The following is a 16,158-nucleotide window of genomic DNA, read 5'->3' on the forward strand; positions in this document are numbered from 1 at the left end:
AGGTGCACCAGGACTGGATGGCAGATGGTCAGTCGGGGATGATGGGAAGGTGCAAGGGGGTCAGCAGGAAGTTTGAAAAAGAGTTGTGTGTCGTCTGAATAACACTGGAAGTTGGGGGGGGGGGGAAAGGAGGAGATGAGGCGTGCCAGCAGAGCAAGATGGATGTTAAAAAGCCAAGGGGAGAGGATAGAGCCTTCATGTTTCTCACAGCGGTCACCGAGCGTTCTTTCTAAATTGATCTTTTTTGTACGTTTTTTAGAAAAGGGTGTTTTCTCCTAATACCGTCAAGAGCCACTGATGCGGGTGAAAGCCTGCCTCCCGCAGAGTCAGACCTATACAAGAAACGGTCCCTAATGCAATTGAAGTCTCTGCCCCAAAGGAGCAGGACATTCCTCATCTGGGCCAGCTTACTTGTCAGCATGATTTGGGAAATAGAAGTTAACTATACATACCTCTTGATATTCTACATAGCCATGCACAGCCGCGCACCTGCCCTCCCTATCAGTGTCCGCCTTCAGGAGTCGAAAAGGCACTGCAGCATCTATCCAAACCAACACACCCAAGGCATATCTCAAATACGTGGATCCAAACCCAATCCCACCAAGCCTCCCATCTAGCGATTACCCTCTCTTGCTCCTCAGAGAGTAGGTACGTCTCTTGCAGCAAGGCAATTGATATCTTTTTCCTGCGCAGGTTGGAGCTCAGCCCCCTTACATTCCAGATCAAAATTCTAATCAACTCCATCTCGATAACGCTTCAGAACCCCCTCACACCCCTTGAAGTCATACCTAGCCAACTTGAACAGGATATCCACAACTACCCCGCCCCCCCAGCTAACAAACAAGCAGCAACAATCACCTCATGTATGCCCCCAGGTGCCAGGTGCAGATCCCGGACCGCCGTAGGCCCCCCCCCTCCTCCTTCCAATTCTCAGTATCCCAGATGCCAACCATCACACCAAACCACCACTACCAAACAAATTGCAACAAAAACAATGTGTGCAGTAACAATGCTCAACACCACCAAGCCATTAGAGCGCACCCGCTCCCTCCAGGAAAAACTTTGCCATCAGGAAAACGAGTGAAGGGTACCAGAAACGGCCATGTACCCATTGTGTCCATTAAATCAGGGGTGTCAGAGGTACCAAGCCGTGGGCAGCGGCGTTACCCTACTGCCGCTAAACCACCCTCCAGGCAGCAGTGACAAAATAAGTACCAATTGCTTCCTGAGGGTTACTGCGTCTAGCACCTCTCTGGAAATTCAGAGGCCCTTTCTCCTGCGGTCTTCTTCATCATCCTACTCCCTGTCCGACATGCCGTTATGGTCCATCCACATGTTTGTGGCTTCCGTGCTTTAAAAAAAAAATTGCCTTCCCTTTGTACAGCACCTGCAATCTGGCTGAATAAACAAGCACATATTAGATTCCCAGTTGTTGGAGCCTTTCTTTCATGGTGACGAACATGTTCCTCTCTCTTTGAACCAGCGATGTGTAATCTGGGTTTATGGCAATTTTGGAGTTGCCCATCTGTATACCACCTCCTTCCCTGGAGAACTGGAATATCAGTTCCAGGTCTTTGAAGTTGAGAACCTTGGGTTGTGGATCGCCTCCTGGCAATGGCCGCCTTTGCAATGAGCAACGTGTCCTCTCAATGGTGAAGCCTTGGGTTAGCCTCCAAAGGCCAACCTCTTGCAGGACCAGATTCTCAATTTAAGAAGTACCGTCAGAGCCCTCAGCACCCTCAGGTAGGCCCAGCACTCTGTTATTTCTATGAGACCGTCCTTCTGCATTCTCAGCAGGCATCTCCAACACTGCATACTGAGATTTGGGGGCTTTCGCCCTCAATTTGAGGTCTGTTGTGGCCATCGCTGTTTCTTGTAGAAGTGACTCAGTGGCCGTGACACTATCCAGAGATCGAACATCTTTACTCAGCAAGTGCACATCGATTTTCACGTCCTCAATTTTACCTTTGAAGGAGGACCGTGAGCCAACAATTGCAGTCAGAATCTTCGTCTCTTGGGACTCCTTTTGCACTAATGGCAGGACCGACTGTTCAGTGCCATCCAACTGAGCGGTGTCGCAGTGTTTCATCTGGGCTGTAAAGGACTCCATGATTGTGCCCTTATTACCTTTCTGTTTAGGGACCGGCATGTCAGAGCACGCAGACCGCCCCCTTCACTGCCCACAGCGCGCCACCAGCCGACAGTAGGAGGATATCGTCGTGAGTGCAAGTGCGTCCTCTCTGAGAAACCTTGTGCAAATGGAGTACTTCTAAGGTCTTGTGGCCAGCACTCCTCCCCTTCCCCCACTAGGGAAGCTAGGAAGCCCAAAAGACAAAGCTTCAATCCAGTGACTTTTTTTAGAAGGTGTTGCCAGTAAGTCTCAATCACCTAGACATCTGAATCACACAGTCAGACATGGGGGTGGAGAGGGTAGTGTCACCAACACAGAGGCAAATATGGTCAGGATATCGCCAATTCAGGCGGCCGCCAGTGTGCAACCTTCACATGGCACGCATCATTGTGCACATTGCCCAATTCCAAGCCACACACCCTGTAGATGTCCATGTTCCACAGTGTGATATAGAATTGCAGGCTCTCACCTGGTGGCAAGGGTGAAGGGGCAACACCAACAGACTCCCATCAACCAAGTCACCTCTTTACTGTCTGTCTGTGCCCTCTCCTGGTGAAAACGCAGGCTCCAATATGCCCAAAGAGCCCAGCGGAACACCCTTGCTCACCGCCAGACTCAATTCACCAGTCGCTGCCGGTCTCGCACTGCATTGCGAACAGCTCCGTTACTGCTGGCAGCTGCAGGTGCAGCGCGGAAACTGGGACCATGCGTGCTCCAGCGCGGCCCATGGTGAAGCCTGCCAACAGACCTCAGGGGCTCTCCTGCCCGACCCGGGCTCACCGCATCGCAGCACCAGGTCTGCCTCTCCGGGGAACTTGCACCAGCCTCCCTTGGCAGCTCCATCTGCTCCAATCAGGTGCAGGAATGTCGCTGTCAGTGCGGCCTCAGTGCATGCCCGACAGCCTTACCGTGACTCTGGTGAATAGCATAAGAACAACACAGTGCCCGAGGGGTCCAGGCTCTCACCAGGTCATGTTATTTTCCGGCACGGCCACCATTTTAGGATTTACAGCCTTCACCGAGGTGCCTTCAATCTCCCCTCCAGGGGCTTCAATCGTCATCCAGGACGTCCGAAAAGCTCACAGGACACTGCTGCAGCTGCAAACCATTGAAGACAGTGCAGGAACTTAATATAAAGCACTGCTGTAAGGATCTATATTGGGATTCAGGCAGGAGCTCATACCAGGCACGTCCTTGCAGAATGGACCGTGGCCATGCCCCCTTCCCCATGCAACACCATATAAGGATTGCCTCATCTTTCACTTTTAGAGAAGCAGGCATCCTGGAGAAGGTGCATCAACAATTGAAATAGTTTTTGAATAGTCACAGATATTCCAGAAGAACGTGCATTTTATCCCCCTCTCTTGACCAATAGTACCAACAATACATTTCCGATCCCATTGTGGGTGAAATATCTGCAGTTAATTAGTCCCTTCAAACACTGTTTCTAATGCAGTCGGGGTACAGTTCTGATCACTTCTAGCAAGAAAGAATCCAATAACAATAGTCTTGATTTCTTCCAAAGCAATGCAGATGATTCAGTGTCACAGATGGCCTCAATAATGCACCAACTCCCAAAGACCGTTTAAGGATTTCTATTGCTATGACAAAAAGGGCCTTTACGTGCCATCCCTCTTGCTGAATAGCAAGTCCCTTCCTAACCCAGACATCCCTGCTCCCCAGGTTAGGATCTACTATTAACCCCTACTAGCCAAATTCTATGGTGTGATGGCCTAAAGGCGCATGTCTTATCTATTTGACTCCCTCAGGAACTTCCTGGGTTAGTTCTAGAGATCAGGGGGCAAGACGGTGCCTCACAAACACTCAAGCTCCATTTAGTCTTTTTCTTCCATGCTCTAAAATTAGTCTCCTTATGTCCTTCTGTCTCTTTCCCACTCTCCTTTTATTCTCGTCCCTCTGACTGCACCCACCTTTACTTCCCAATCTCCCTGTTACCTCCTCCTCTGTCCCCCCCAATGCATCAAACTCGCATACCTCCACCGTAGGATCTTACATTTCCCTACTCTCCCTCCTACAACACACCCTGTTTGCACAAATATGTTCCCTTTATTCTCCACCCTCCACACCACTGCTACTCTCCCCTCTCCACAGTGCTACTCTACTCTCTCCAATCCGCTGCTATTCTCCCTTCCCCACACTACCACTGCTCTCCTCTCAACACTACCATTTCTTCACCTCAGCCACTCCTTCACTTCCTCAGTCCCTCTTCATGCCTTACTCTACCCCTCTCACACACCTTACATACAAAATCACAATACATTACCACTTTCTCTAACTGACAAATACCTCACCTTCTCTGCAAATCGCCTCCATGCTCCTTTACACCATCATCCCTACTTCTGGTCGCTTAGTCTGCCACCTCGTCGTCCTCAGACCTCATCTGAAAAGAAAACATATATTTCTTGCCCCTCCTTCCATCTGCCCCCACCTGCCCCCTATGCTGAATTTTGGGATTCATTCACTTCTTCTCAGGGGGAGCCTTTCCATGTGAGGCTAGGGATGTGAGCCTGCTATGCAACATTCCCCCTAGGGGTGGCGGTAAGTAGGACCTCACAGGGAATAGATTCCCATCTTGGGAACAAGGACCTCCTTTCTGCAGAGGAACTCCCTAAGGTCCTTTCTCTTAGACCAACAGTAACATCAAGGCTTAAAGACTCAGCAGATCAAGTCAATGTTTGCTACTGTAACACAAGTTCCAAGATTCAGTCTGAAGAAAGGTGGAACCACTGTGAAGAAGAAGAATGGACAAATAACATTTGCTCAGTGGTTGGAAACCAACAATACTGTGACGAAGAGGAATGAGTGAGTAATGAAGAGTGCTCAACTACAAAGGAGAGGACTATAGGTCCACATTGGGGAGGACTCGGCAATGTAACATAAAAAGGAAAGGAGGACTAATGTCGGGGAGATTTGAAATCTGGGAGTTTCGAATCAGCAGCGTGATGAAAGCTGAGCGAGACTGGGAGATCCTCCACAGGGAGGAAGCAACCAGCTTGCGTGAGGCACCAAAGGAGCATAAGGGAAGGAAAGTAGGCAAAATGAACCATGAGAGAGAAAACCAGTTGTGAGTTGTGGCGAAGCTTAGGAACGATGCCGAAACAGCTGTAATGCTGGATCTGCAGAATTTCAGAGAAGAAGCAGGGAGACACGGAGTGCAAGCGGATGCTATCCTGAACAACTGAAGCGAGATTCCTATCCTGAATGCAGGCCCGGTGATGCTGAACTGTGAGAATCAAGGCAACGGGCAAGACGGGAGACCCGCTAGGGAACACAGGAATAGCGAGTACCTGCATCATAATCATCCCGGTGAATGGCCATTTCCGAAGGAGAGAGAAATATATCTCAGGACCTATCCTACTTGTCCCAATGAAATGAGAAAGAACCGAGACCGTGAAATGCATCACAGACAAGACTCATCCTACTCATCCCAGTGATACGAGAAAGAGCAAAGAAGGTAAAATATATTACAGAACTAATCCTATTTGTCCGTTGATGTGGAAATAAATGAGACTGAAACTCATCTAGGGACAAACCTTGCTAGTCCCAGTATTACAAGAAAAGGCAAAGAGAGAGTCATCTAGTAACACCCATCGTATTCATCTCAGTGATTTTGAGAGAGAATCATTACAGTAATAAGATTACGGAGAACAGGAATCACAAAATATGAACTCTATTGCCCCAGAGATATCAGAAAAGGAAATACTTTCAGACACTTAAGAAAATGTAAGGCCAAGAGTGCCAAGGAGAAGTCTATAAAGCCCAGAAAGAGGGGAACCAAAGACATGGACAAATCCCCTTGGAAAACTGAACAATATAATACAAGAAATAGCCAAAACCTATTTAAGGATCTTATATTGAGGCTGGGTAAGCCTATCCATGCGACGGGAGTCCTTCTCGTGGCCCTTTTTGTTATTTTGTCTTAGTGGTAGGGTCAGTGTATCTTAGCTTTGGACAGAGGACAGACCTATTGCTTTGGACTTCCCGACAGATGGCAAGCACCCTAGTTAGGAGTTATTTAGAGAAATCTATAAAATAGGGCTAGAGAGGCCATTTCACATATTATTTAAATAAAATATCTGTAAGAGTGCCACCACTTGGTATGTCTTCTTCTGACCCATCACACCTTATTGGTTCTCCCCTTCTGGTTCCCCTGGCCAATCTTGCCTGCTCTTCCCAGCCTTGGATGGGTAACAATGAAATTCATGACAGGGTCTGTAAAACCTGTTCCTTTCTCTTGCACGCCCACTGCAGACGGAAATGGGCATCCGGTGTGACAACAGTTAGTTTGCATCTGCTGGGTATTTTTTCCTGCCTGTGTAACAAATGGCCAGTTCAACTTGGTTTGGAGTGCGATGTGGGTGAAGTGCTGCATGGCCCACACATTGAATGTCTGTGGCTTGATTTGTATGGGAGTGCCACGTGGATCAAAATGCTTTGCGCTTTTTTCCACAGGCTCACGTAGGTGAAGGTTCCTTAGTGTGGATAGACTGTCAGTTTGCTGTTTGGTGGGGCTGAAGCTTGTGGCAGTCTTTCTGACCAGCAGCATTTCTGCTTCTTTACCGCTGTCTCTGTGCACCTTGGTTGTCGTTCTCTACAAGAAACAGAGAAGACCTGGTGAAAAGAATGTGAAGCAGGTATGGGGTGATTAACAGTGGTACTACCCTCACCCATAAAGGCACTTAAAGAGGGTAGAGGTGCCCTCTAAACTGCCACCTTCCACCTCTGGAGTCGGACTGCCTCTGGCATCCACCTTGGTAGGCCTCCCACCTCCGGCTGAGTGAGGTCACCCTCCTCTCCTGACAGGCTCAGATTACTGACCCTGTCAAAATTTGAGCTGTAACTCTGGGGGATGTCCAACCTTGTGTTTTCCATTCGAGAACCAAGGTAAGAATTCCATTTATTAATAAGGGGTACAGGAATTCTTCAGAGGAAAATATGCTTATGAAGCAATGACTGCTGCTGCCAAGTGTATGCCGATCGCAATGACCAATGTGTAAAGTTTGAATGTCAAAAAGGACATGTACAGTGATGTTGTTAATTCCAGGTTAGATGTCAACAGCCTTTTCTCAAAAACCGTTGGTAAGTGTTAATCGTTGTGAGATGTGGGGGTGGGGAACAGAAACAAAGGCTGCAATTCCCAAGCGCGCATTTTTCTTTTTAAGTATGGTACTATGCACACTTTAGCAGGCTGTTTCACTGTATTTGAGGATTTTCTTTTTCTAGTGAATTTTTCTAAAGGGGATAAACTGTCAGTCCCTTGAAATTCTGTGCTAATGGCAAATGCAACCCTAATGCCGAGCATGTTCTTACATGGCTCACAAACAACGGCAATTGAGGGTAGATTTTTCTAAACACCTTATTGTTTGATATGATCAGGTGGACAAATGTATTTTATTGTTTAATATGTTCTGTGAGCGCGTGGCAGAAGAGCAAGGAAATAAAGCTACTTTTCTTCTGGTTCGTCAGTTATGCAACCATTGAAATGCCCGTTTCCCATCTGCCCTCTTTAGCCCATCAAGCTTGGGGATCATCTGAACAGCATACTGCTAAGCATGTGCGAGGACCTTATTTACACCAGAGTGTCAGTCCGGACTGCCCTCGATGCATGCAGTGCCCATGTAAGGAACAGTAACTGCGCACCCTCTTTCTCCTACGTGAAACAACTGGTGAAACTGGTCCTGGGTAGTCTCACAGCGGTAAGTGTACAGTGCATGCCCACGAAATGGCTTCTATTGGGAACCCTAGTAATGAAAGTCATCAGATGATATCCTAATGCATAGCCCAGTGGTTAAATATCAAAAAAGTAGAAGCCCTCCACTGCAAATGACGAATGTAAAAAGCACGTGGATCAAAATGCTCAATGTATCCTCATCCAGAATTGTTTGATTTACTGATCCAGTTTTCCTCTGAACTGCAAGGATTGTGATTTTTCTAGTAACTGTCCCTTGCTGATTCTTTGTGGTTTTGTTTTCCTGGAGCATCCAAGAAGCCCATCATAAAAGAAATGTTTTATTTTTCTAGAGACATTTTATGGGAATCTTGCTCCACTTGTGCCGTTTGGAATTGAAATTGTGTTTAAACAATTACAAAGAAATGTGAGGCCAGATTGCACATCTCTGTTGGAGTTAGAACAACGCTGAGGGAACTTTTCAGTGGTATCACTAGGCAGCCCCTGCGACCTCTTAATTGCATTTTGCAAAGTCGCATTGGTGGGTCAAAAAAATGGAGACCAAGAGTTCCCCTACTCTGTTTGTCAAAGTCAAAGAGTGTGTTTTGAACACACCTTATTACTGCGCCATAGTATGAAACAAATTCCAAAGTGTTATTTGCTATCAAGTTAATTGGTTTTATTGTTGGCCCTTTCTGATAACACGTGTTTCGGCATTCTAAATGCCTTTCTCAAATCAGGGCATATCTTTGTGTCTAAAGTAATCACATTGGAAAAAATCATATACACAGCCAATTGAAAAATACACATACAAAAACATCATATTAACATCATATGATCATATCATCAAGGGAAAACAAATGAAATAAAATAATAGAATAATGAAATAAAAGTGTTGTTCTCAAGTAAATCATACATATTGTGTAATTGTATCCAATTGTAAATGAAAATGACAGTGAAACAACAATCACATAGAAAAATATATGTAAAATACCAAAGTATGCAATATGGTATAATGTAAACAAACAAACAGTATATTGAAGACCCAAAGAATAATGAGAAGTAAATAAACATAAATAAAAGGTAAATAAATAAAAAGACCGAGATTCGGGTTGGGGAATCAGGGAGGTAAGTCAGGTAGTAAGATAAGGAGAAAAGATTTGCATGAGAACGTCGGTTCAATATGAAGTTAGTGCGGTTGTTCATGTGCAGATTGCAATGGGGACTCCTCTTACCCTATGCCGTAGGTCATAACTGCTAAAATAGCCGAAGATTGTTGAATGATACCGGGCTAAATCCTGTCTAAAAAAGTTAGTTAGCCCTCTGTATTTTGCATTTGCTGTTTACCACAAACCTCCAGTCCTTTTCCATTGCATGATGACTAGAATGTCTGCCTATATATCTGTATCCATCCACGTCTCAGTAATCCTGAGACTAGAGTTCATCATAGAAAGAGCTAGAAAAAGTAATCCAATTTGAGTGGAATAGGTTGTTGATGTTTTGATCAAAGGAAGTCTCTGTTGATTGAGTAGAAGGTTTTTGAGAGGGGAATCTGGGCATTTATCTTCCATCCAATAATGCTCAGGGGTTTACGTGAGGAAAAGATATTTGTGTTCATACAAGAAGCAATCCAGCACTTTCTTGAAGAATGAAACAAGATCACTAAAAGGGGGGCTGGTTGTAGATCGAAAATGCTTTGCTGATTAAAAAAAAGAATCGCCCCACTAAATGGAAGGCGAATAGCCATGGTTGACGGTGGTGCAGGCCAGCGGAGGTTTTACAAGATATGGTGACTTTACCAGGTCGGATTTTGTTTTGCTTCCTTCCCTTTCCCTATTTCCTTACACGATTTGGTGAGCGTCTCTGCAGTGTTGCTGAAGTATTAACAGCAATTGTTCAATTAAAAAAACTGCAGGTTGGGATGGGAGTGAATGTGTTCATGGCCGTGTAGCTTATCCTCACATTGCATTACGTTTTTGTGTGGTGAGCACTGTTGAAATATAAAGCAGAATTGTGCAGAAAATGCCACTTAACCAATGTGCGAAAGGCCTCCTCTCTTGACCTATGGTTGCATGTGCCCAATATTTTGACTACTGAGTAAGCTGGTATTGAAACAAAATAATCAATGATGCATGGCAGTCTTATGAAGACCAAGTTATAGTCACGTCTTTGCCTGATGTTCATTTTCTTATAGGCCATGGTGGACCAACTAGCGCCTGAGCCCTCTACTAATTTCTTCAACAAAAATCCAGTTTATAAAGTTACAAATCCTGGTTGATCCTTAAGAAAAATCTCTAACTGTCCTTTTGCCCTATTGGTTTACATTAATCAGAAATGCATGTGCATCAAAAGTTTCAAGCACTGTTAACTGGCACAGAGTTCTCTTTTCAAAGCCAAATGCATTCAGAGAACAGTCTCGTCCAAGTAATATGTATCGAGTCCTGGAGCAGAACTTCAGTGAAAGGACTTTCAGGAGGTTCAATCCAACATTCTCAACTCGTCCATTGAGATCTTGTGTTCCACGCTGACGTTGAGATGTAGAACCCCTTCTAACTTTGGGACCTGTGGATCAGGCATTCCATGTTTTTCTTAGGTGAAGCCTTCCCAAAGGGATGAGCTTTAAAGTTAACATTGGCTCAATCATTCACTCCCTGATATTTCACGATCAGCAAGCTTCCCTGGCAGGAGGACCTTACTGTACCTCCTTCATGTAGGGGAGAATTCGGAGCGTTTGGTTTCGCTCCATTTTGTGGCGATTTCACAAGCAGTTTGGAAGCCCACAGGGTCCCTTCATTTGGCCAGAATTCCCTTGCCCTATATGACTGGCCCTTCCCCACACAAGTGCTGCCTCCTCTATCTATTGCTTGCAAGCAGTTCCCTAAAGAAAATTCATAATCCATAGAAATTGCTTTGATCAAATTGTCACACAACTAATGTTAGAAACTCTGTGCCATGCTTTCATAAGTGCCAGCATGTGTAAAGTTTTTGCAGGAATTGTGTGTAATAATATGCTTCACCATACGTCCTTCCTGCCTAGAAGCGAATTCATTAATTATAATGAACTTGAAATGATGGCAGCGGCCGCACAACATCAGGGGAAGACAGTACAAAAAACATTAAATGATCAAAGTAGTTTGCTCTACGGAATTGAGAAGGATGATTTTGCTGTTACATTAGAATACTTGTTGGGGATCCTAGTGACAATTCCAAGCAAACAACTCCACGGTTACCACCACACTTTTAACACCAAATTAAGGTTCGGGCACATCTTGGAAGTGGAGGACTTTGTGATAACTGATGACACATTTTGCAGCTCATCCCACTGCTGACCTTCCGTCTACTGCTAGGTCCTGATAGCCCTTGGTTTTGGTCATCCATGTTACGGACAGTAATAATAATGATGATGTTATAGCCCTGGGGGAGATTATGGCCCTGGTAAACCTGGGCACTCAACTGTGTTTTCCAGATTTCATTCTCTTGGGCTGCTGGGATTCTCTTGTCTCTGCTGGCAAGGATTACTCAGTAGTTCTATGGTTTTGTGGTTAAAACTCTTTATGGAAAAGTTAAATTCCAATGTCATAACAAGTACTTGTATTTACATCAAATCTGTTATGCATGGATAACATGCACAACATACTGCTAGTATACATGTAAAGGACATTTGTAAAAGGTGAACCATAACCTAAAGATCTCCGGGGGCTAACACAATACAGTACAAATAGTTGTGGAACTTAACAGATCAGCTGGATCCAGTCCTGATGAGTCTGTGATCTTGAAGCTGGGCTGGGCAAAAGTTGTGAAAGCAGGCCCAATAACCATTTGGTTTGGAGGTGGGCTAGAATGACACTCTCATCTCATTTCTTGTTAATCGCACCATGTCAATTGTTTAAGCCATTTCAAAATAGGATGAACAGAGCCTTTCAATCATCTGTGATTAACAGCAAATTCGCAACCGGGAAAGGCGATCTGACCAATCAGAATTTGCCTTTCCTGGGCCCTATTCTGCATTCACTGCCCACGGCAGATCAGAAAAAAAAAGCAAAAAATGCCCACCGCCATTTTAAATAGAATCGGGACAGGTTTTGCATGGCTGCTGTCATCCGAAAAGGGACCTAGTCCATTCCAATGGGAGATGGGCTCGCGCGAAGCTCATCTCCCATCGGAAGGGAAAAAATTAAAACTATTCACGCCCCCAGCTGGGGGCCAGACACAGGGTTTAACGGCCTGCAGCCCGAGCTGCCAGGCTGTTAAACCCTGTGTCCGCCCCCCAGCCGGTGCGTGAAGGCTATTTTAAGCCATTCGGCATGCCATATCAAGAAACCTTTCAGACCTTTTACATAGCAAATCAAGTGCCCCTAATTTTAAGTTTGGGTATTGATAGTTCATCCATTATGGATATTTTGGGTCATGCGTTATCTAAAATTGCTGCAGGATATGCAAAAATCAGCCCTGTACTATCCCACATCTTGGGCAAGTGTGGGATACATCCATGTTATACCAATGGCTTTTAACAGGTGTGTAATAAAACTGCATGAGATATTTATATTGTAATAGTTTATGCCTATATTTCAGAGGAACTCTTTTGGTATGTTTTAGCATCTGGACCCATTTGCCGTCCAGTCTATCGGACGCTCATTTGTTTTCCTACCTCCTAGGTCTATGCTTTTAGGAAAAAGGCAATACTCGTATGTCCCATCCCCTTTCCTCCATCCTTGTGGGGCGTCCCCCAAAATGTGGACAGTATTGGAACCTTTGGCAGTGAGAAACTGAGCTTCCCCTTTAAATTGAGTATAGCGGGTGGGGGCGCAGCCCTGGGTGTGTGATTGCCCCCCCCCAGGTCGCACCCACCGGTGCCTCTTCTCAGTCCCTTTTTCCGCACAGATGGTGTCGGACCTGATTGTTAGGCGCAGAGACTTTAACTTTATGCTTGCTCCCCTTTGTTTTTTTCCCAATATTTTCACCTCCCAACGGTGCCTCGTCTACCCCGGTGAATGTCGGCTGCAGGAGGGTTCACGAGATGTGCCACTTGCGACCGCTCTTTCCTGGCCTCGGACCCCCATGCACTCTGTCTTGTCGTTCTTTTATTCATAAAAGATATTTAGGTTCTACCGCCAAGAGTCAGTCGTTGGCATGATCCAACAGGTGCCGAGGGCGCACACAGCCTACCAGAGCTTGCTCCGAGGTCGTGAGTCAGGGCGTTTCGACTACCGGCCAGCCGGCCAAGACTCAGCACCTAGCAGAGTGGTCTCTGAGGTCAACGTTGCTGTTTCATGTTCGAAAGGCATGTCCTCCCATGTCTGAACCTGCACGCAGCTCGGGGCCTTCGCGCCCTCCCAGCCAAGGGTGTTGCGCAAGGCCCCAAAATGGCAGATAGGCATGTGGTGGAGCTGCTAGGCAGGCAGCCATTTCGGATTTGAATCAGGGCACGTCCGTGCTATCGCCCATTGAATTGGCCTTGCAAGAAGGTCTCAGTCCCCTTCCCTCTGGAAGCGGCAACAGACTGTATGGTACAGGCATCTTGTCTCCTCAGGGGTACATTTACCCATCGCAGCCATATGGCTACACACCTCATGCGCCTCTGCGCTTTAACCAGGATCTGAGACCCAGCGTTTCGGAGCGCCGACACCCTAGAGTGCTTCCTCCTCCACATGTGTTCCCTGCAGTTGACGGGACATAGTGAAGGAGGTGATCCCGCAGGTGATGCCCCCCCAGCTTGCTCTTCTGGGTTTTCTGCCTTTTTGCTTCCTAAGCTACCGCTGCCAGTGCCTGTCCATCCCCTGGTCCAGGCCCTGCTGGTTGTTCCTCCACCACCCCCTGTACCACCAGTGCCTCCCCCTCAACAGCCATTGGACCTGTCTTCAGCTCCGGACCTAGGGGGGACCCACCGGCACCTGTTTCCCAGGGCCCTGACTCCCTTTGATCTGTAAAAAAGGCGGGTGATAACATCCAGGAATATGAACCCTCTGCATCCGTTAAGGCCTTTCATGACCACCTTCCGGGCATGGCAGAGTTCTTGGTAGTCCCTCTGCCCGAGGAAGCCTCTCAAGAGTCGGGAGTGCTAGCAGAGGTTTTGGGCAAGTGCACCACAATCTGGTCTGGCATCACTCTGCAGAAGAATGTCTTGCATGTGGCGAGAAGTCTATGGGAGAAGCCAGGGTCAACGCCCAGATGGACAAGAAGTTGGACAGCATGTTCAGTCTGACGGACGGGGAGCCAATCCTCCTGGCCTCCCATCCTCAGCTGCATTGTTCAGTGGTGGCTGTGGCCTCCCTCTATTCTAAACCATCATCTTCGTCGTCTTACTCCTCGGGCACTACCTCCAGTTTTCTTTCCAATAAGGTCCTTGAGTATTTGGGCAAATGGTGTTATGCCATATTAGGACTGCATCTGCAGCAAGCCAATAGCAAAGCTATTGTAGTGCAGCTAACCAGAAGCTGTGGCAGGAGCTTGGGGAGTTTCTGCCTCTGTAGAGGCAAGCCTCCTTCAAGGCCTGTCTGACGGATGCCCAGAACTTTGCTTCAGTCTCCCACATCAACACAGCCAGCAGAGGGCTGTGCCTGGGTGTCGAGATAAGGACAGCGTGGATGCATGCCACAAAATTTTCATCTGATGTGCAAGTGCGATCTGCCCTTTGAGAGCATGGACCTCTTACATTCGTCAACCGATGGCGAGTTGACAAAGAAGAAAACCTCCACACAAACCACCAAGTCCTTGGCCATCCTGACAAAGCCAGGGCAGAAGTCATTCCCTCAGTCTAAGGGAAGGACCGAATTCAAACCCCATGCTTTTACCGCTTCAAGGTGTTTCGGGACTGCAGTATGTGGAGGCTGGCAGGTCGCCCAGCAACAACAGGAGGAAGCACCAGAGGACCATGCATGGGTTTTTCCACTCCCCCTCCTCTGCCCCCGCCTCTCACGCCAAGAAGAAGTGACGTCATGGTCTTGGAACACAGCTCCCCAGTAGGGGGCTGACAAGCTCTTTTCCAGAACAGCTGGAAGCGTTTTTTCAAGAGTCCCTGGATCCTTTCTATAGTCTCCACAGGCTTCAGGCTTCCTCTTTCTCTTCCTCTACCATCCTCTCCTCTTCTATGTCAGATAGGGTCCCTTGTTCTTTTACAGGAGATCATTTCTCTTTGGAGATGCTGACGGTGGAACCAGTTCCTCAGTCAGACAGGGGCTCAGGTTTCTAAGTACCCAGGAACAACCAAGTTGGCCTGAGGGTAGTCCTGGACCTGTCTTTCCTCAACCTATCTTTACCGCTGGAACGCTTCAATATGATTACTCCCGCACACATAGGATGCTCTCTGTGTGCAGGGGACTGGATGTGGTTGCTAGACCTCCAGGATGCGTACCTTCATGCCCCCATTTACCAGCTGCACCAGAAGTTTCTGCGGTTCACAATTGTCGTACCATTTCTAGTACACAGTGCTTCCCTTCGGCCTCAAATCAGCCCCTCAGGTGTTCAAAAAACTGATCAATGTGATGGGTGGTCTCCTCTGCTTGGACGGCCACCATTTATACCCATATTTGGATGAGTGGCTGGTCAGGGCCAGCTCCCCCGAGGTGGTGGTGCACTCCTGCCAGAAGTCAAGCTGTTCATTGGAGTGCGCTGGGACACTGCGGTTCAGCGGGTGTTCCCCACGATGCTAGGCGGCGGGGCACTTTCTGGCCATCTCGACGACCTCAGCATGGTGGTTCCAGCACCTTCTGGGACTAATGGCGTCTTGCGTGCCAACAGTCCAGCTCACCCTCCTCAAGATGATGCACCTCCAGCTCCACCTGGCTGCCAATTGGGACCAGGGGACGGGGTCTCTGTCAGACAGGATCCCAATCCCCCTGCTCGTCATCTCGGGTCGTCGCTGATGGACTGCAATGTGGCAGTGGGAGCCCCCCAGGCCCATCCAGAGCACACGCTACTGGTGACGATTGATTCCTTGCTGCCCAGCTGGGGGGGCAATCCTGGAGGGTCACTCCATTCATGGAGCATGGTACCGGCCAGAGGCCCTCCTCCCCCCTCCTTTGAATGGAGGCGGTGGCAATATGGGAATGGGCCCTTATGGAAGGGATCCAGATCTCAGCAGTCCACCTCCCGGGGAAAGCAACGTGGAAGCGGACCAGCTGAGCCACTTGGGGTTCAACACCTACCAGTGGGAGTTACACATCAACTCCTTGTTGCCCCTGTTCCAGAGATGGGGTGTGGGGGGTCCAAATCTGAACTTGTTCTCATCTCCTCAGAATTCCAAGTTTCACTGCTTTGCCTCGTGGGCGAGCCGGGGTCACGGGTCTCTAGGCGACGCGTTCCAGCTCTGCTAGCACGTCGCAGGTGTCATGCGTTTCTT

The 16,158-nt window shown here is 47.5% G+C and overlaps 1 protein-coding gene across 6 annotated transcripts in view; it reads left to right on the forward strand.

The window, feature by feature from the left end:
* Positions 1 to 16,158, forward strand: part of PTPN13 (protein tyrosine phosphatase non-receptor type 13) — a 1,388,150-nt gene that overhangs the window by 393,077 nt on the left and 978,915 nt on the right. For all 6 annotated transcript variants that reach the window (XM_069630435.1, XM_069630437.1, XM_069630436.1 and 3 more), the window contains exon 5: positions 7,663 to 7,848. In XM_069630435.1, coding sequence (XP_069486536.1) covers positions 7,663 to 7,848 — 186 coding nt within the window. The remainder of the gene's footprint in view (positions 1 to 7,662; positions 7,849 to 16,158) is intronic.

This window comes from Ambystoma mexicanum, chromosome 6q, assembly GCF_040938575.1.
Source record: "Ambystoma mexicanum isolate Mex_15411 chromosome 6q, UKY_AmexF1_1, whole genome shotgun sequence".
NCBI lineage: Eukaryota > Metazoa > Chordata > Amphibia > Caudata > Ambystomatidae > Ambystoma > Ambystoma mexicanum.